This window comes from Talpa europaea, assembly GCF_964194135.1.
Source record: "Talpa europaea genome assembly, chromosome: 1".
Taxonomy (NCBI): domain Eukaryota; kingdom Metazoa; phylum Chordata; class Mammalia; order Eulipotyphla; family Talpidae; genus Talpa; species Talpa europaea.
In genome coordinates, this window is record NC_140073.1 from 59,552,201 (window position 1) to 59,574,655 (window position 22,455).

The following is a 22,455-nucleotide window of genomic DNA, read 5'->3' on the forward strand; positions in this document are numbered from 1 at the left end:
ATTATACATTTTTTACATCATTTTTCATTTTTTCACAATGTATGCATTTTCATCTTGGTTATACTACTTCTGTTATGCCCCATATATTCTGGAATGTGGTGTGCTTATTACCTTTTGTTTTAATGTATTTTTTTTTAATTTCTCCTTTGGTTTTCTCAATAATCCAGGGGTCTTTCAGTAGTGTGTTGTTCAATCTCCACATACAGGCAGTTTCACTTGCTTTTTTGGTAGTTGATTTCTTTTTTATTTATTTATTTATTTATTTTATTTATACAAACACTGGGTACAGTCAGAAGCGTGGAAGGGTGAGAGAATTCACCAGAGCCAGGCGGGAAACAGAACAGACAGACTGAGGAAATACACTGCAGCAAGAGCAGCGGGCACAGCAGGAGAGGTCTGCACACTGGGGATCAAACCAGCGCTGCAGAGGCTGCAGACAGCTTCGCAGCCCAGCACTCAACCGCTGAGCAAACAGGGGAGGCCCTTTGGTAGTTGATTTCTAGTTTGGAAACTTTATGGTCTGAGAAAATAATTAGTATGGTTTCAATCTTTATGTGCTTGTTTATATTTTTCTTGTGACCCAATATGTGATCAATCCTGCAAATGGGGCCATGCGTACTTGAGGAAAATGTGGATTCAGCTTTTGTGGGGTGCAGTAACCCATATATGTCTTTTAAGCCCACGTGGGCTACATCATTGGCACTCGTGTCATTTTTTTTTTTTTTATTTTCTGTTTCGCTTATCAGTCTATTAGTGAGAGTGGGATGTTGATGTATCCTACCAAACTTGTAATTTTTCCAATGTTTGTTTTCAGATATGATAGTAATAATCTAATGTATTCGGCACTCCTTACCTTGGTAAGTGTATAGTGATGAGTGTTATGTCTGTAAGTATGTAGTTTCCTTGACCATTATAGAGTGTACATCCTTAAACTGGGAAGACTGTTTTATCAGATATAATTATAGCCTCCCCTCCTTTTGGGTACCATTTGTTTATAGAACTGTTTTCCAGGCCTCCCCTGGTGGTCCAGCTGTTGAGCACTGGGCTGCAAAGCTGCCTACAGCCTCTGCTCCCCTCAGCAGTGTCCTCTGTCCTTCTGCCTGTTCTGCTCCCTGCTCTGGCTCTGGTGAATTCTCTCACCATCCCGCACTTCTGACTGTACCCAGTGCTTGTATAAATAAATAAATAAATAAATATTAAAAAAAAACAAAAACAAAAACTGCTTTCCTTGTCTTTCCTTTTAGTTGTGTTTATCTTTGCAACTTAAGGAAATTCCCTTAAGGCAGCAGAAGGATGGGTTCTTTTACCTAATCCAACAAAATACCTTTTATCTTTTTACTGGTGAGTTAAATCCACTGATATTTAGAATAGTTACTGAAATGTGAAAATCTGTTACCATCATTTTTTTCATAGTTTCATGGTTCTACTTATTTCCTCATTCAATGTTTTATGTTCAGTTCTTTCTTTGGTTTAAATCATAAAACCCCCTTTAAGATTTCTTGGATGGGATGATTAATAGTTGCAAATTCCCTGAGATTTTTGTCTTTCTGAGTATCTCTTTACCTCTCAGACAGTAAGGAGTGCCTTTTAGGGTGATATGTTCTTGCCTCGATATTTTGCCTTGGTGTATATCGATTACGTCTCTCCTTTCTCTTCTTACCAGTAGTGTTTCTTCAGAGAAGTCCAATGTTTGCCTATTGGTGTTCATTATATATTATCTATTTCTTCCCTCTAATTAGCTACATCATTTTTCTTTGTGTTGGACTCTAGTAAATTTTACTACTATATATCTTACTATAGATTTCTTTTTATTTGGGTATTTTGATGTTCTCTTAGCTTCCTGTATTTGTATGTCCATTTCCTCCTTCAAGTTTGGGAGTTTTTCTTCATTTATTTCCTTAAATAGTTATTCAGTCCCATTCTCTCTCTCTTCTTCTGGTATTCCAACGTGTCTTACATTTCCTTTTCTCATGATGTCAGATAATTTGCAAAGTGTTTCTTCATCATTTTTCCTTTTTATCACTCTTTTTTCTCTACATTTTATATCTGATGTTGATGTTACGGTTACTGATTTGTTCTTCCATTTGGCCTATTCTATTTTCATGACCTTCCCTAGAATATTTTATCTCCTCCAATGATCATTCATATCATGCAATTCATTATTTTCTTGTTTAATGTTTCAATATCAATTTTCTCTTCATTGATTGTGTTTCTCATTCCATAATGAAAATTATTTTACTTTTCTGAATTTTTTTGTATGTCCCTGATCTGTTCTTCTAATTTTCCTCTTACCATAATAATTCTTTGATTTTCTTGATCATGTCAATTTTGAATTATTTATTTGAGAGGAAGAAAAGTTCTTCCATATATCTGTGCTACTGATTACTGGAGATTGTTCTTTCTGTGGTATACAATAAACCATTAGTTTATTTCTTCCCATTTTTTGCTTTCAGGTTTGCTCTGCTGTACTTTGGGTTTCTGTTGGGCATAGGAATTTTTTCTTACACTTCTGGGTGTTTACCAGAACTAGGACTTTCCCTGTAGCAGATCCAGATGGGTTTCATAGTGGCGGGGCCAGCTGCATTGTCTGGGCAGTAGGCAGGACCTCAGTGGCCTCTCCCTTTGCAGATCCAGGCAGGCAAATCAATATTTATTTTTAATGCAATGTGTGGGTATATTAAAAAAAATAGCCCAGGCTTGTTTTGATCTCTGGTACAATCTGGGACTTGGGATGCTTCTCCAACTTCTTGCTCTAGTGTCCTTGCCATTGTCCCATACTAAAGTTTATATCATTTATTGATAATAGATTATTTTCATTTTGCTCAGTCTATCACTTCTCACAATGAGTGCCTCAAAATGCTTAATTATTTTTAACAAGATTTAAAATCCTCTCATCCAGGATATATAAATCAAATAACACTATCACAGAAAAATAAACTGGTGCAGAAGGCTCCCGAGGAGCCAGAGGTAAGCTGGGAGGCTTGCCCATGCCAGGCACCTTCTAGTCTGCAGTCCCAGCCCAGAGGGGAGCAGCACCCACCACTGGGGCAGACCGGGCATGCAGGGGAGCACATACCCAGCACCGGCATTTGCAGCAGGGACCTTTCTTTGGTGGAGACTGTGTGAAACCAGCAGAAGTTCCCCAGAGGAGCCAGAGGTGAGCTGGGAAGGTCGCCCAAGATCCTGGCCAGTTCCAGCAACACAGTGTCACAAGGAATACGGCAAATTAGAAAACAGGCAGTAGGGAGTAGAAAAACTACATGCAACCCAGCAACTCCTCAGCAAAAAAGCACACCGCAAAAAGAAAACCATCTACCAGATTGCAACGACAGTAACTTGGAAAGATCTTCTGAGCCCTCCAGATAGAGAATTTAAAATTGCTGTGATTAAAAAAATGACAGAAGTCATAAAGGAAAACAATGATAAGGGAAAGATAATTAATGACCAGAAGAATGAAATTGAGACCCTAAAGAGGGAAGTAAAAGAAATGCAGGAGATCAAAGAATTAATGGAGGTGCTAAAGAACTCTGGGAAAGGAAATTAAAGTAGAATAGATGAAATGCAAGAACGAATAAGTACTCTTGAAGACACAGAAATAAAAAGAACTAAAACAGAAAAGGAAGGAGAAGTACGAAGGAAAAAGACTGAAGAAAGACTTCGGGAACTATCTGACTCCATGAAGAAAGGAAATATAAGAGTTATAGGAATCCCAGAAGGAGAGGAGAGAGATGTAGGAACAGAGAAAATATTCAAGGATATAATTGAAGAGAACTTCCCAAATGAGAAGAAGGAGCTGAAAATTGATATACAAGAAGCAAGAAGAACACCAAACTTCCATGAAAAAAGGAAAAATACAGCAAGACACATAATAGTAAAGCTCCCAAGAATCCAGGACAAGGAAAAAATAATGAAGCTGGCAAGAGGGAAGAAACAGATAACATTCAAAGGGAAACCAATCAGACTGACATCAGACTTCTCCGAATGATAGAATACGGGCAAGGAGAGAGTAGAGGGGCATAGTCAACAGACTCCAAGAAAACAGATGCCAACCAAGAATACTCTACCCCGCAAAGCTCTCCTTCCTCTATGAAAAAAGAATAAGGACCTTCCCAGAAAAACAGAAACTCCGGATTTTCATTACGACTAAACCCCCACTACAAAAAATACTACAAGGAGTCCTAGAGCCAGAACCTCATAGGGACGAATAACAACAAAAGAAGGCCAAAGAAAGTTATTAAAATAATATATAAATAAAATCAAAGGAAAGACAAACACAATGGCAAATACAGATGCTAACATATCAATACTAACTCTAAATGTAAATGGACTAAACTTTTCAATAAAAAGACACAGAGTCACAGGCTGGATTAAGAAACAAAACCCAACCCTTTGCTGTCTCCAGGAAACACATTTAGCTGCAAAAGATAAAAATAGGCTCAAAATTAAAGGATGGGAAACAATTCTACAAGCAAATAGACCAAAAAAGAAGGCAGGAACAACCATACTCATATCAGATAAAACAGATTTCAAACTCAAAAAGATAAAAAGAGACCCCAGTGATCATTACATTATGATCAAGGGGACAATACTTCAAGAAGAAATAACACTCATTAACATATATTCACCAAACGAAGGAGCACCAAAATATATCAGACAACTACTGGCATCTCTGAAAACAGACATCAGAGAAAACACATACGTAGTGGGAGACTTCAACACACCACTATCAACAATGGATAGATCAACAAGACAAAAAATAAGTAAAGACACTAAAGCTCTAAATAAGGATCTAGAGCGCTTGGGCTTAACAGACATCTATAGAACACTAAACCCAAAAAAATATAAGTATACATTTTTCTCAAGCGCACACGGATCATTCTCCAGGATTGATCACATACTGGGGTACATGACAAACATCAACAGATACACCAAGATTAAAATCATACCAATCATCTTTTCTGACCATGAAGGCATCAAACTAGAAATAAATCATAAAAAGAAGGCAAGGTACTCTCCTACCTCATGGAGATTGAAACCCACACTACTGGAAGTCCACTGGACTAATGAGAAGATCAAAGAAGAAATTAAAAAATTCTTTGAATTGAATGGCAAGGAGGACACCAATTTCCTAAATGTATGGGACGCAGCAAAAGCAGTAATAAGAGGAAAATATATAGCAATAGATGCTCACATCAAGAAACAAGAAAGAACTCAAAGAAACAACCTAATCTCAAAACTCAAAGATCTAGAAAAAGAACAACAAAAAAAACCCAAAACCAGTAGAAGAAAAGAAATAATAAAAACCAAAGCAGAAATAAATGAAATTGAAACTAAAAAAACAATCCAAAAGATCAGTGAAACCAAGAGCTGGTTCTTCGAAAAAATAAATAAAATAGATAAACCTCTAGCCAGGCTCCCAAGGGAAAAAAGGGAGAAAGCACAAATAAACAGGATCATCAGTGAAAGAGGAGAAATCACAACGGACACAGCAGAAATCAAAAGAATAATCAGTAACTACTATGAACAGTTATATGGAAACAAGTTCAACAATCTAGAGGAGATGGACAAATTCCTACAACTCTACAACCATCCAAAGCTTGATAGAGAAGAAATAGAACACCTAAACAGGCAAATTACAAGCAGCGAAATTGAAATGGTAATCAAAAACCTCCCCCAAAACAAAAGCCCAGGACCTGATGGATTTACAAATGAATTCTACCAAACGTTCAGAAACAAATTAGTGCCTATCCTTCACAAACTCTTTCAAAAAATTGAGAAGGAAGGCATAATACCTAACACGTTCTATGAAGCCAACATTACACTAATACCAAAACCGAACAAGGACAACACAAAAAAAGAAAAATATAGGCCAATCTCCCTAATGAACACTGATGCAAAAATCCTCAATAAAATTTTAGCTATCAGAATCCAACAATGTATCCATAAGATAATTCACCACGACCAAGTAGGATTCATTCCAGGGACACAAGGATGGTTCAACATACGAAAATCAATCAACGTTATCCAACACATCAACAAAAAGAAATATAAAAACCATATGATAATATCAATAGATGCCGAGAAAGCTTTCGACAAAGTGCAACACCCATTCATGATAAAAGCCCTTGAAATTCTTGGGATACAAGGAACATACTCAACATCATAAAGGCCATCTATGACAAGCCAACAGCCATTATCATTCTCAATGGTGAAAAGCTGAAAGCGTTTCCATTAAGATCTGGAACAAGACAAGGATGTCCACTCTCACCACTGCTTTTCAATATAATACTGGAAGTCCTAGCCAGAGCAATAAGACAAGAGAAAGACATCCAAGGAATCCAAATAGGAAAAGAAGAAGTCAAACTATCACTATTTGCAGATGATATGATAATCTACATAGGGAACCCCAAAAACTCCATAGAAAAACTAATTAAACTCATCAATCAGTTCAGCAAAGTGGCAGGATACAAAATCAACATGCAAAAGTCAGAAGCCTTCCTATACACTAACAATAAATCTGAAGAAGAAGAAATGAAAAAAACAATCCCCTTTATTATTGAAACAAATAAAATCAAATACTTGGGAATAAATCTAACAAAAGAGGTAAAGGAAACTATAAAAGAAAACTATAAAACACTGTTAAAATAAATAGAAGAAGATGCAAAGAAATGGAAAGACATCCCCTGCTCATGGATTGGAAGAATAAACATTATTAAAATGGCCATCCTACCAAAAGCAGTATACCGATTCAATGCTATTCCAATCAAATTTTCAATATCATTCTTCAAAGAAATAGAACAATTACTGATGAAATTCATATGGAATCACTAAAAACCCCGAATAGCCAAAGCTCTCCTGAATAAAAAAAGAAGGGAATGGAGGCATCACTCTCCCAGATTTCAAACTATACTACAAAGCCATAATCATCAAAACTACATGGTATTGGAACAAGAACAGACACACAGACCAATGGAATCACATATAAAATCCAGAAATAAACCCACAGATTTATGGTCAACTAATCTTTGACAAAGGAGCAAAGACGATGCATTGGAGCAAAGAAAGTTTGTTCAATAAATGGTGCTGGGAAAACTGGGTCGCTACATGCAAAAGAATGAAGCTTGACCACTACCTCACACCATACACAAAAATCAACTCAAAATGGATTAAAGAACTAGACATAAGACCAGAAACCATAAAATATATAGAAGGAAATATAGGTGAAACACTACGGGATATGCACATCAAATACATCTTTACAGACACATCACACAAAGCAGTGATAGTGAAGGCAAAGATAAACAACTGGGACTACATCAAATTAAATAGCTTCTGCACAGCAAAAGAGACAATAACAAAAAACTAAAAGAAACCCCACCAATTGGGAGAACATTTTCGCACACAACACTAATGATAAAGGACTGATCACAAAAATCTGCAAAGAGCTGATGAGACTCAACAACAACAAAGAAAATAGTCCTGTCAAAAAATGGGCAGAAGAGCTAAAAAGAAACTTCTCTGAAGAGGAAATGCAAATGGCCAACAGGCATATGAAAAAATGTTCACCATCACTCGTAATCAGGGAAATGCAAATCAAAACTACCATGAGATACCATCTAACACCAGTGAGAATGGCACATATTAAAAAAACCAGCAACAACAAATGTTGGTGAGGTTGTGGAGAAAAAGGAACTCTCCTGCACTGTTGGTGGGAGTGCAAACTGGTCCAACCACTATGGAGAGCTGTGTGGAGATTTCTGGACCTACTAAACATAGAGCTTCCATATGATCCAGCAATTCCACTCCTAGGTATTTACCCAAAGGACACAGAAGCATCAACTCCAAAGAGCACCTGCACCCCTATGTTTACTGTTTACAATAGCTAAGCTTTGGAATCAACCAAAATGCCCAAAAATAGATGACTGGATCAAGAAGATGTGGTACATATACACCATGGAATATTACTCAGCATTCAAAAAAGATAAACACATGCCATTTGCAGCAACATGGATGGCGCTGGATGGGATCATGCTCAGCAAAATAAGCAAGAAAGAAAAAGAAAAATACTGGATGGTCTCACTCATAGCAGGAATCTAGAAAACTTAAATAAGGGACCAGGAAAATGAATATCTATTATAAAGTGAACATCATAATCAACAAACAATTATGAACCAGAGACACTTTATGAGGGGAAGGGGGTGGGGGGGAGGGATTGGGGTCAAAATAAAGTGTTTGCAATTGCTTGGGGAATATAAAAATAATAAAAAAAAGAAATATAAGCTGTTGTATTGGTATAATTTCTCAAGTGAAAAAAAAATCAGCAAAATTAAAGAGAAAAGTAGACTAAGTTGTTTTTAAGCTTTCTTTTCACATTGGTTTTTAAACATAGTAAGAATTACACTGTAAATGATGACCGACAATCATATATGGCTAAAACACAAAACAGTATCTACCTTTACAACCATACAATATGCTCTGAGATATATACATATATATATATATATTATTGATGATTTTATTAATATAGATTTTATTAATGCATACAAGAACTGGGCTACAGGCCAGACATGTGGAGGGTAAGAAGATTCACCAGAGATAGAGTAGGGAGCAGAACAGGCAGACAGACTGAAATGCGCTGCTGAGGGAGCAGTGAATAAGACAGAAGAGGTCTGCTGCTCCATCTGGGTTGCCCTCTGTTCCGACAGGATGGAACTCATGCTGCAGAGGCTGCTGATAGTTTTGCAGTACTGTGTTTAACCCCTTGTGCCACCAGGGAGGTCCCTGATATTTATATTTTACTCTACCCCGTTTTATTCTAATCAATTATAACTATTTGTTTCATTCCCTTATATTAGTTTAACAATAGCTCATGAAACATCTTTTGAAAAAAAATGACTATAAAATTGCCCTCTTTTTTTTTAATATTTACTTATTTATACAAGAACCAGGGTACAGGCCAGAGGTGCAGGGGGTGAGAGGATTCACCAGAGACAGAGTGGGGATTAGAACAGGCAGATTGACTGAAATACACCACTGAGGGGAGCAGTGGGGAGACAGGAGAGGTCTGCTGCACCATGTGGGTATCTCCCTGACAGGCCAGCAATTGAACCCATGCTGCAGAGGCTATGGACAGCTTCACAGCACTGTGCTCAACCACCTCAGCCACCAGGGAGCCCCCCTGCCCTCTTTTTGAATGCCTTTATATGTTCATGAGAATTCTTACATAAAAATTAATCCTTGGAGCATGAGCTCTTGTTTTAAAATATACTAAAATGTATATACTTTACTATTACACCTCTTGGCAAAAAGTTTCTTCAATTCAACATTTGGTTAAATTGACAAGTCTTTCTGTAATATTTACAGATGTGGCACAATGAGATTTCATAACTTCTAGTCCTGATGAATCCCTAAGTCTTTCATTACACAAGGTTATATCATATAAAAATATGTCCTACTGCTCTAAAAATATATGTATCAAAAGGCTTCTTCCCATCATAGCCTTCTGAATCATTGAGTGAGGAGTTTGCAAGCGGGAGTGATTAGAAACACCCAGGACAGGCTGTACTTATGAGAAACACAATAAGGTTTTCTATGTGGTCACCTTGTTCCACATGCCTCCTCTTTTATTTTCTTTTTACTGCTTTACTTCCATGGGGAAAAGGAAGGATGTTGCATTTATGATAAAACACATGATAAAAAACATATGAAATATGTTTAAAGGATTTTCTCAGTACGGAAACAATGTTTTCTTGTTTCCTAGAAGGGAAACGAATCAATAACTGTACATTGACCTTTTCCTTGAAGTCAGAACCATACCAATATAAAATGTGGATTTACTTAAGAAGAGTTGATCTGGGGCCTCACTGGTAGCACAAAGGGTTAAGTCTTAGCACTACCAAGCTACCCACAGCCACTGCAAAGTTTGATCCCTGGCCAGGCAGCAACACACACGGGGCAGCAGACCTCTCCTGTCTCGTCCGCTGCTCCCCTCAGCAGTGTAGATCCTCACGTTCTGCTCCCCACTCTGTCTCTGGTGAATCTTCTCACCCCCCCACACCTCTGGCCTACACCCCAGTTCTTGTATGCATAAATAAACAAATAAATAAAAATAAACAAACAAACAAATAAATAAAATAAATAAATAAATCTTAAAAAAAAATTGTTCTGTGCCCAAAGTCTTATTTTGCCACAAACATACTACCTACAGTATTATGGGAGAAATTGCTACCCTCCATTCCTGTTATTTCACCTATAAAATGTTAACTTTCAAATTAATGAGGTTATGGTAGTGTATATGACCATGTTTTTGACCTACAGAAAGTAAAAATCTCAATTAAGTGACATTTGATTATCAATAATAGACATAATCAGAAAGGACAAATAGTCCAACTTCCTCCTTCCCTCAATAAGGTTTAAGTTCAATTTCCACAGTTCCTCCAAATGTTTATCCACTTCAGGTTTTGCATAGGGAGCTAACTGATTCATTACTTCTTAATAAAATTAATTAATTCATTGAGCATTTCTATGAATAACCAATATTATTTTTCAACCATATTTTGTCTCACTGGTAACTTAGTAATTAACTATTATCACAATGCTCACTTCTGGCCATATGACGTGAGTCCAGCTCCTCTCCACCTGAATTTTCCATATATTTAAAGGTAACAACCCAGGACCCCATCATGTCTTTTCTTCTCTCTGTTAGATTTATTCTCTGAAGACATGGCTTCAAGACTGAGTGTTTGGCAACTTCCCTTTGAAATGTCATAATTTATTGCATTTATTTTAAATGTGATGCCAAAAATTTAACCCAGAATGCAGAAGCAAGAGAAGGGTTTACTGATTATTGAAGGGTTTGCTCTTTGAAGAGTTCTCCACAGATATCTTTTCTTGCCCCTTTAATTGAAGGAATTTCTCAGAGTCACATAGTAAAAAATCCTAGCTGTGATGTCAGTAATCTTTTGTTTTTGGCACAACTAGTCCTTTTAATTATGTATACTTCCAATCCAATGTATTACTAATATAACCTTAATTTTTTCACATATACACCTTTAAATTAATTAGATAATGAGTTTAACATTCTTTACCATACTCAGCAGTCTAAGCAATATAAAAACTTCTGTTAACTAAGGTAGGGGTAAGCAAAATATATGTGTGTGTGTGTGTGTGTGTGTGTGTGTGTGTGTGTATATAGAAAGAGAGAGAGAGAGAGAGAGAGAGAGAGAGAGAGAGAGAGAGAGAAGAAGGAGGAGGAGGAGAAGATGAGGAAAGAGAGATGCTCTCTAGAGCTTTATGGATCTATCCCTGTTTCTCTAAGTTTACTGCTTCATGAATGTTGGGTATTTTGCAGCACATTTTGTTTTACACTGGAACATAAAGACTTCATGTCATGCCCTCCATCCCTAGCTTTCTTCAATCAAAAACAGCATCTGTTGCTCATTACTAAAATTTATAAACCTTGAAGCTAATAATGTTTTGATGACAGAGGAACTGGGTGACAAGACCAGCTCTTTAGTAAGTAGTACAAATCAATGTTCTGACTATCCAAACTCTTAATCTCAGACAGCAATATTGTCTCTGTGAGATCTATTAGAATAAGGGGGGCAAATTAAAAATTGGCAATTTATGCAGCCCCCATCAATAAAATGAATACATAATGAAACTAATAGGCATATTCTCTCAGAAATCATCTTCATTTTGAAGGAAGCATCTGATTAGTTGTAACTTTACAGTCCACATGTTCATGTCACACCAGGTATTTATCAATGTGTGTTGAGGAAACAAGGCAAGGACATCCTCTGAAACAAAGTTCCTTCTAACTTAGTCATCCTGGGCAGGGAGTATTTGGGGTGGGGGTAGCTCTGATAATTTCAGCAATGAATGGACAGCTATAGTGCCCGAGAAAGTAAAAACAATAGGTATCCTAGTATCTCGGATATGAATTAGGTGAATCACAGTCTAAACCATAACTTGTCTAAGCAAAGAAAAAAAAAAAAAAGGGAAAGAAAGAAAGAGCGAATTTCTTCCCTGATCACTGGTAACAACTTCATATGTAAATGGGTCATTATCTTTTCTTCTGAGGGAAGCAATAGTATCTCCCTTAGAGGTTATCTTCTATGAGTCCATAAGACAAGTCTCTTTAGAAAAGATTACCTGTATTTCTGTCACTACTAATAATGATGTTTCTGACAGTGACAGATGAATGAAAATCTCTGAATCCTAACATTTCTAAGATTAGTTTTGTCAGTAGTACCCAATATAATTGTCCAATTAATCCATAAATGCAAAGATTTTGGGAGTTCTAATGTTTTCAATATTTTTTGTGAAATAAGGAAAATGTTTTGGTGTTTGCAAAACCTTCAATATGAACCAGGGGAAAAAATAATTTATTTGATTTACAGATCAAGGACAAAGGTGCTGTATTATTTTTTTTCAAAGCTAATTTTTACATGAATTAATTAACTTGTGTTTTCTGCTACTATTTCAGACAGGAACTAAAACTTTCATCAGTTTGTCATCATTGAGAAGGAAAAAAAAAAAAACAAACAATGCCTTGGAGAGGTAATACAATGGCAAAACAAATAAACAAAAAACAAAAACAAGTAATTATCCAAATAATGGTGTGTAAACAAAAGTCTAGACAAGAATCTTGACTGCCATCTCCAACTCTATAAAGAATTTTGTAAAAGTAAGGTGAAAATTATTTGTCTTTACTGTCTCTGTTTTCCTCAACAGTTAGACAGATTGGTTAGATCAAATGCTAACCTAATTCCTGTCCAGTGTTAATTCTACAAAGCTACATAAAGCTTAGCTTATTTACTGAATTATTATCATGATCATCCCAAATTCAACATAATTCTATTCACCATAATTCACCATTATACTCAACCCCTAGTGAAACAAAGTGAAATTTCTTTGTCAGAAGAATAAAGAGAAATAGTAGAAGATTTCACTCATAAGTAGAATACAAAGAAACAAAGGAACAGAAAACTAAACCAGAATGAACCCTTGAAATCTGACTATAAAACTGGGGCTTCCCAAAGACGACAGCTGAGCACAGGGGAGAAGAGATCCAGTAGACTTTGGCATTTCTCTTCACCATCTAACTATACCTCTGGGAGAGGTTGGTAAAAGACATCTTAAGAAGTGTGAACTCATATTCACAAGTCATGTACAGTTTTGTAAACCAATGCTGCCTCAATAAAAAAGATACAATTAAAAATAATTTAAAATTAATCTTGATAGGGGCCTCCCTGGTGGCGCAGCTGTTGAGCGCTGGGCTGCGAAGATGCACGCGGCCTCTGCAGCACTGGTTCAATCCCTGGCTTCTCCGAGGCCACCGGAGGAGGGTCCCACATGGCGCACAGACCTCTCTTGCCACCCGCTGCTCCCCTCAGCAGTGTACTTCGGTCCTTCTGCCTGCTCTGCTTCCCGCTCTGGCTCTGGTGAATTCTCTCACCCTCCCGTGCTTCTGACTGTACTCAGTGCTTGTATAAATAAACAAATAAATCTTTAAAAAAAATAAAAAATTAAAAATTAAATTAAATTAATCGTGATAGAACTGAAAGGATCTGTCTTCCAAAAAAAAAAAAAAAAGGAAAAATAAAACCTCAACATACACATACACATATTCAGTAGGACCCAGAGAGGCATTTCCTACCTTTCCAAATTAAATTATTGTCTTGATATAATCACAATTTATTTAGGAAAAAAAAAAGTGTGATAGGAAAGGTTTGATCTTAATATTCATAAGTTAAACTAAGCTCTTAGACTACTCATCACACTGAAGGTATTTCAACCAAAGCTTGATTGTTATCATATTTTTAAATAATTGATGGAAAAACCACACAACCTGAAACTGGTACAACATTACAATATGTTGGATAGTCTGCAGACAATGTTTTCATGATGTACATTACCAGTACACATTACTAGTATGTTTTCCCCCAGAACATCACTAATATGTTTTTAGCCTAAAACAAATCACTATTACGACATCATTAGATAGAATTAACAAATTTGAGAATGAGTGCAAAACATAAAGGGGTGAAGTATGAATATTATTTTACAATTAAACAAGGGAAGCATTTTGGCACCTGATTGCTATAAACAAAAATTACAAGTGACACTTATCCACAAGTCAACAATTCATAAATAGTGAGGTAGGTAATATTGTAACATAAAATCATCAAAATAGTTTTTGAGCACCTATTATGTGATAGGTACTCTATAGACCTTGGGGATGTACAGTGGAGTTTCAATAAGTCAGAAATTATTGTATGGTGTGAAAATTCTGTAAGTCATCCATAAAGTAAAACATGAATGGCCTTGTGTGTAAAATAAAATCTGTAATTTATTTTCTCTATAAAATTTATATAAAGAAATTTATATACGGGCCTCCCTGGTGGCGCAGAGGTTGAGCGCTGGGTTGCAAAGCTGTCCACTGCCTCTGCAGTGCCGGTTCAATTCCCGGCTGCTCCCCAGACACCAGAGGAGGGTCCCACATGGTGCAGAGACCTCTCCTGCCACCAGCTGCTCCCCTCAGCAGTTTACTTCAGTCCTTCTGCCTGCTCTGCTCCCCGCTCTGGCTCTGGTGAATTCTTTCACCCTCCCACATTTCTGACTGTACCCAGTGCTTGTATAAATAATAAATAAATAAACAAACAAACAAATAAATAAATCTTAAAAAAAGAAATTTATATAAAGAAGCATCTTAGTAATAATGAAAGATATGCTACAGGGATATGGATGAAGCATTTAAATGCACATAGCATTTATTGTTTTATTTCTCATTTAAATCTCAAAGATATTAACACATATTAAGAAATGTATTGTGTTTTGATTTCGAAGCTTAAATACTGTATCCTATGGGGGTGAGAAAGTCAATGGAATTAATATAATAATATTATTATTATATAATATTAATAACTGATACCATTCTGAAAGCACTTATATTTTGTAAATATATGCCTGCTATATAGTGTTTATGGTTTAAGCTAGGTACTGTTGTGTGATTGCAATTAACTGTGGGTCCAGAAGATTGTGTTGATTTTGATTGAATGCTCTCACATAGTTGAGGATAGTTGATCTAACATAGCTCATAAAGAATGCTTGGGTACCCTCATCCTTCCCATAGTAAAGGCAGACCAACTAGAAACAGACACCTCATTTCCAAAAAATTGTACTGACCAAAACAATTACAAGGTTATTGCTACATCAGAGTGGAAGCAAGTTATTGTTACAAATCAAAGGGTGTCATTAATCGAAGCCATCAAACAGCTGATCTGTCAAACCACTAAACAAGCAAGCACCATTGATCCTGTGCCATAGCGGACATACAAGGCTTGCAAAATTTCTAAGGTAAAGCACCCTTATATTTTCTGAGAACAGAGCCGTAACTGGACTGATTCTCTTAAAAGGAATAAAACTTTTTCTTGTGTCATCGCATGTTTCCTTCCTCCACACAGTTGAAGCACTATTGTATCTTTATTGCAAAAAATTATTTCTCTTTTCATTTTTTTCCATACTATTACAGATCTTTGCCTAGAGGATTAGACACAATGTCTGTGCAATACAAGTCACTGTAGACAGTCTTGTGGCCAGCAAAAACCACAAATAAAAGAAATAGCAAGTGTACAGGATTATCACTGAAACTGAAATACAAGTCACCTCAAACTCTCCTCTAGAATTCTGTGATAACCTACAGACTTTCTTGAAGGAATATTTTGTGAGAGCTTCCAAAAGGACTGAGTGACACAGTAATGATAGTTTTATTTTCTCATTACCGATAGAATAACTCACGATTTTAATAATTATGTGATTATCCATTGTGTGGATGGATTATAAATTGTTATTAGATCCCAAGTGGTATACCTTTAGATTTAAAAAGAGTTTAGATTAGTTAGAACTACTGGTCATGACTTGTTCCTCTTCAAGCACAGTTTTGGATCAGCAGTTCCTGCTCCTCAGATGCTAGAGGAATTTCCTAGTGAAATTAATGATTTATCTGAAGATAAAGAACATATACATTTATCTTTAGCTATTTTCAACCCAATTTTTTTTTTACTTCTTATCTTCTAATATTTTGTCATTCTCTTCCCTGCAAATCTATTCCTTCTTCAGTATCAGCAATTGTTAGTATTCTTGGTGATTAAAATTCAACTGTCAAATTTCCATTTCCTTTTCTAAGATTTCCACTATGGTTCCCATCACCACAGGACGGGATATTATTTATTTTATTCCTCTCCTCAATTTACTTTAGAGACATATTTGTGACTTGGTATCATCTTGAACTATGTGTTATGCAAGTTTTAGCCTATGTCTCTTCTCCTTCACCAGACACCATGGTCATGTAGGGTCACGATTCATAAAACACAGTTCTGCCCTTTGCAAGACTTTCAAAGGGTCTTTCAGATATTTGTGCTTAATAAACATGAATTGCATGATATATCCTCAAGATGTAATTTTATTGGATTTATTTACATTCTAGTAGGATACTGAACTAGAAGTCAGTAGCTATAAGCCCTAATCCTGGCTCTGAAAAAACTGTTACACACTCGTTAGATGAACTATTTACTCTTAAGAGAAATTTTGTATGTTTAAATGGGAATAAAATATCTAAATTGTGTATAGCACTAACTTTTGAGAATCAAATAAAATAATTGGGTTTTGAAGAAAAATCTCTGGTATCGTAAAAACTATATAGCAACATCTCAGAAAGTAAACTACTAAATTTAAATATAAAATTTTCAGAGGCACAGAAGTTTCACTACAGTGTAGAAGTCTACACTATGTTCATGTAGCTCTGAATATTATTAAGTATAGAGTGGAATCCATGTTATATCACTCAATAAAGAATTTTGCTCTGTCTAATTGGTGATTGGGTACCGCCCTCTGAAGTAACTCACTTTGGTTATTTCATTAATCTCCCAACAACTGGACCCCACATTTTAAGAATTGGATAATTTTCACCACACTGACAGAGTGACTGTTTTGTTGTTGATGATGTTCTATCTCAACTAAATTTTACAATGATTCAATGAGCTATAAAAGTGGTCTGTACCTTCTGTATTTTATAATGTTTAATTTATGCAGTATATCATCATAGAGTATTGTATAACCAGTGAGTCTCACCACTTTGGTCATTTAACCTCTGTGGTTCAAGCCAAACTTATTCCAATCTTGGATGAGAACTTAGAAATAATGTATGCAAAAACATTTAAAAAGCAACATTAACAATAAGAAGGGCTAATATTATTAATTGTTATAAAACTTCAGTTGCATTTTCCTTCTTCACTTAATTTGAGCATAAAGAAGCAATAAATTGCAAAGCAAACAATTGTTGAATTATTAAAACTTAAATTTCCTGAGAGCACTCCATAAAAGGATAAAATTAATTCATAGTAATCTCCAATTCAGAATCTCCAATTAACTAGGAAAAAATGTGTGAGTTTAAAACGTATGGTATTTTTATAACAGCATACCTGAGGCAGGACTAAATTTTCCTTCAGGTCTTATTGGTTTCTCTTTACCAGAAAAAAAAAAAAAGCAGTTGAAGCAGCCTTAAAATGTTTAAAAAACAATGTGAGGCATTAAATGAAGTCTCGCAAGCTAACATATCTGGCATCATTATAGCAAATGTGCAGACAGTGTAATAATACAAAATGAAAGAAAAAAATTAATTTCATCAAATGATGGTCACATAAACACTCATATTCATTTAAGTCTGTATCTCTTTAGATATCAGTCACATAGCCCATTCTTATATTACTGGTACCAATAGAGGATTCAAAGGATCCCTAATAAATGGAAGCATTTTAGTTTTCCAAAATCTAAAATTTTAACTGAAAACCAGTTGAGGTCATAATAATCCATACTCATTAGAAGTAAAGAACCATACCTTCTGTGTGCACAGCTGATACATAAGTCCAGTTGTACCTCTTCACAATGTCCACCATGGCTCGTGCCTGCTGGGCATCTGAAGGTACAACCCTCATGAAATACTTAAATAGGGTCTTGTCACTCAGATCCATGCTTGTGGCTGAGTAAGCAATCTGAGGTATGTTGAAAAGTTGAAGCAAGTTCTGGACCTGAATGGCCACAGAACTGGAACCAGGCCCAATGACCCCGACTATGGGTTTCTTGGAGCGGAAGGAAGAAGAAGAGCCATCCACACAGCGCACTAAACCTTCTTCTTCTTCTGAAGATATGAGAGAGTCCCTTATAAACTCAATGCTCTGCTCTAGGGCAACAGCAGAATGCCAGCAGGAATCCCGTATCTCACAGCCCAGTGTAATGTTGGGCAGCAGTGTGGGGTCTGAGTTGATCCTCTCCAGGGTGTGCAGCATGGCCTCCACTCTCTGAATGCCATACTGTTCTCGGACTGCCCCACACTTCCTTTCATGAACTTTGTCCACAGTGGGCTGGTGGTGGACAGAAAAGAGAGCTCCGATAATGATGTCGCCTGGCATGTGAGCCACCACTCTCCTCTCACTGGACTGGGCACTCCCACGGACATCTTCTTTCAAAAGCAGGACTGACAAGATCAACAGAAGGACCATTTTAGGAAAAGAGTTCAAGCTACTGAAGACAACATAGTGGGGAAAATTTAGGAGGGTTTGTATAGAGAAAAAGTCCTATGTTGAGTGGCAGAGCAAAGAAATAGCCAGAAATTTAGATGTGTTCTTTAATGGACCACAATGTCCCCAGGTATCGTTTAGTTAGATGCATCCATGTGATCATGATCGTCAAAACCTGGAAAAAGTAAACAGAATGGGCATTTAGCAGCAAAAAAAGGCAACCAGTTTGGGACACTCAAATGGCATATACTAATGTATAGGAGGTTTTGATGATGTTAATAAATTCAAAAAAATATAAAATCTTTGACTTTCCTTTATCTGTTTCCTTTTTGATTTGATGGAGTAGCTGATGTAGCTTCTTAATACTGCTCTGCTTAGATCAACACCTTTTTTCCCCCTTTGTTAATCTGGAATACACAAATCCAATATTAGGTGTGTCTGACCAAACTATACTCTCATAAGGATGTTAGAAAAAGCATCCTATATGTAAAACTATGCTCTGATCAGAAAGCTTTAGGGAGCATGGGCCATAAAATATTAAACATAGGGCATCTTAAGAGGATTTTTTTTTTGCTTTATGAATGTGTTTTTTTTTTTTCCCCAAATTTTCAGGATTGAGTATGGACTAATTATACAATTATACATGTAATAACCTCCCCAATATATAAAAAATTGTGTATAATTTCCACATAAGTTAAAGCAAAGATGAAACTGTGTAGGTAATTCCAAACTACTGTAGGTATAGAACGAAGGGGATTGGTCTCCTACAAAGTAAAATGTCTCCCAAATAGACACCAAGGCATAGCAAAGAGGACCTTGGAGGGAAAATAATACTTAGGTTCAAATTTCAGTTCCTCTATTAAAAAACATTAAAAACTTTCAACTTCTCAGCACTAGAGTTTCCTCATTTAAAAAAATGGGTGCAAAAACCTACAAAGAGCCAATGAGACTCAAAAAAAAAAAAAACAAAGAAAATAATCCAGTCAAAAATTGGGCAGAAGAGCTAAAAAGAAATTTCTCCAGGGCCTCTCCAGTGACACAGCAGTTGAGCGCTGGGCTGCAAAGCTGCCCTCAGCCTCTGCAGCGCCGGTTTGATCCCCGGCCACCAGCGAGGGTCCCACATGGCGTGCAGACCACTCACGCCATGCCCGCTGCTCCCCTCAGCAGTGTACCTCGGTCCTTCTGCCTGTTCTGCTCCCTGCACTGGCTCTGATGAATTTTCCTACCCTCCCATGCTAATGACTGTACCCACTGCTTGTATAAATAAATAAATAAATCTTTTAAAAAAAAAGAAATTTCTCCAAAGAGGAAATGCAAATGGCCAACAGGCACAAGAAAAAATGTTCAACATCATTTGTAATCAGGGAAATGCAAATCAAAACTACAATGAGATACAACCTTACACCAGTGAGAATGTCACATATTAAAAAAAAAAAAAAAACAAAAACTAGCAACAACAAATGTTGGCAAGGGTGTGGAGAAAAAGGAACTCTCCTGCACTGCGGGTTGAAGTGCAAACTGGTCCAACCACTATGGAGAGCTGTGTGGAGATTCCTCAACCTGTTAAAGATGGAGCTTCCATATGATCCAGCAATTCCACTCCTAGGTATTTACCCAAAGGACACAGAAACATTAATTCAAAAGAGCACCTGCACCCCTATGTTTATAGCAGCACTATTTATAATATTTAAGCTATGGAACCAACCCAAATGCCCAATAATAGATAACTGGATTAAGAAGATGTGGTATATTTTGATTGAATACAGAGATAATAAATGGATAAATATTTGATAAGGCAACTGTGGCATAATGTTAACAAAATTTAGGTGGATATATGGATATTCATTATAAGATTTTTTAATTTAGCTATATGTTCAAAATTTGTAATAGTTTGGAAAAATAAATATGATTAAAAACAAAACAAAAAAAAGATGTGGTATATATACACAATGGAATATTACTCAGCAATCAAAAAGATAAACTCATGCAATTTGCAGCAACATGAATGGAGTTGGAAGGGATCATGCTCAGAGAAATAAACCAGAAAGAAAAAAAAAAAAAAAACACCGGATGGTCTCACTCATAGCAGGAATCCAGAAAACCTAAATACAGGACCAGGAAAAAGACTAATTGCAATAAAGTAAAAATCAAAATCAACAAGTAACAAGTAACTATAGACCAGAGACACACTATAGTGGGGGGCAGGGAGAGGAGAAGAGGGATTATGGTCAGAAAATGGTGGTGGGAATTGTTTGGGGAATATAATCAAAATGAAAATACATACATCATGCAAAAATGAAACTTGTTTTAAGAATTATATAAAATAAAATAATTCATTAAAAAATGGGTGCAATGTGTGCTAGGCTGTATTGATGGAAATCAACACTAGATATGCAATAATTTATATAGTAAATAAGGTTATATATATTCAAGATCTGTTCCACTTTGTTATTAAATTTCCAAGGACACTCTGTGGCTAGGTGGAGAAGACAGAAATTTCTCTGGCAACTCACTTGGTCCTCTAGAGTCTTCAAATTAATTACAGCCTTATATAATTCACAGTAATCAGTTATCTATTTCTGATTCAGGAAAAATTTTCACATCGTAAAGACTCAAATGTCTGGAAGGCTACAAGTTTGGAACTTCCTTCCAACATAGAAATTTAGTATACTTGAATATCATTTATTTCAATTTGCACTCGTGCAAAGAAGGATTTTTCCCTGAGCTGCCTACAGCAAATTGTAAAATAATTTGCAAAAGGAAACTGAAAAATTGTGACTTGAGTTTAAAGTATTGTATAATATATTCAGTTTGATGTTATCATTTTGACCAGTCAAGGAACTCAAGTCATTTTAAAGTGACTAACTCCTTAAGCAACACATTTTAAAGGCAGGTGATTGTTGTTTACGAATTTATGTAATTATAATGTTTCTTCAGGAATACTAATAGTTTTAAAAAATTCATCAGGGCCTCCCTGGTGGTGCAGACTGATGAGCGCAACACTGTGAAGCTGTTCGCAGTGCCGGTGCAGTGCCGGTTCCATCTCTGCCGGCCTTGGAGCAACCCAAATGGCAAGCAGACCTCTCCTGTCTCACCCGCTGCTCCCTTCAGCAGTGCATTTCATTAGTCTGCCTGTTCTTTTTCCCACTCTGTCTTTGGTGAATCCTCACACCCTCTTGCACATCAGGCCTGTATCCCGGTTCTCGTATAAATAAAAATCTTTATTAAATAAATAAATAAGGGCCTCCCTGGTGGCGCAGCAGTTGAGCGCTGGGTTGCGAAGCTGCCTGCAGCCTCCGTGGCGCAGGTTTGATCCCTGGCTGCTCCCCAGCCACCTGAGGAGGGTCCCACATGACGCGCAGACCTCTTCTGCCGCCCGCTGCTCCCCTCAGCAGTGTACTTCGGTCCTTCTGCCTGCTCTGTTCCCCGCTCCGGCTCTGGTGAATTCTCTCACCCTCCCATGCCTCTGACTGTACCAAGTGCATGTATAAACAAAACAAACAAACAAACAAACAAATAAAAAAGCATGCCTCTATAAAAAAAATAAAATAAATACATGCATACATACATACATACATACATAATTCATCAGATGTGCAAAAAGTCTAGTATAGACACAAAATGACGATAAACCAAATCATTTTTATTCATTTTCACTGAGTCCTTTCTACTGTTTCCTATGGCAACAGAGAAAGTTTCCCTCTATATCGTACCAAACACTATAATACAAGACTTTGTCAAACAACTAGATGGTTCAGAGTAACTAAGTATTTGGAAATATCTAAGGGGGGAAACAACTTTGTTCTGGACTTTGACAATATAGAGAAGGAGGAGGAAACAAAGGCCAAGATCATCTTTCTCACTGGGAAATTATATG

At 36.5% G+C, this 22,455-nt stretch overlaps 1 protein-coding gene across 2 annotated transcripts in view; it reads right to left on the reverse strand.

Annotated features, from left to right (window-relative positions):
* Positions 1 to 18,580, reverse strand: part of GRM5 (glutamate metabotropic receptor 5) — a gene marked incomplete at its 3' end in the record, with an annotated part of 525,768 nt that extends 507,188 nt beyond the window's left edge. For both annotated transcript variants that reach the window (XM_084253023.1, XM_084253022.1), the window contains exon 1: positions 17,900 to 18,580. In XM_084253023.1, the coding sequence (XP_084109149.1) occupies positions 17,900 to 18,560 (661 nt within the window). In that variant the 5' untranslated portion in view covers positions 18,561 to 18,580. The remainder of the gene's footprint in view (positions 1 to 17,899) is intronic.
* Between the last annotated feature and the right edge of the window lie 3,875 nt (positions 18,581 to 22,455).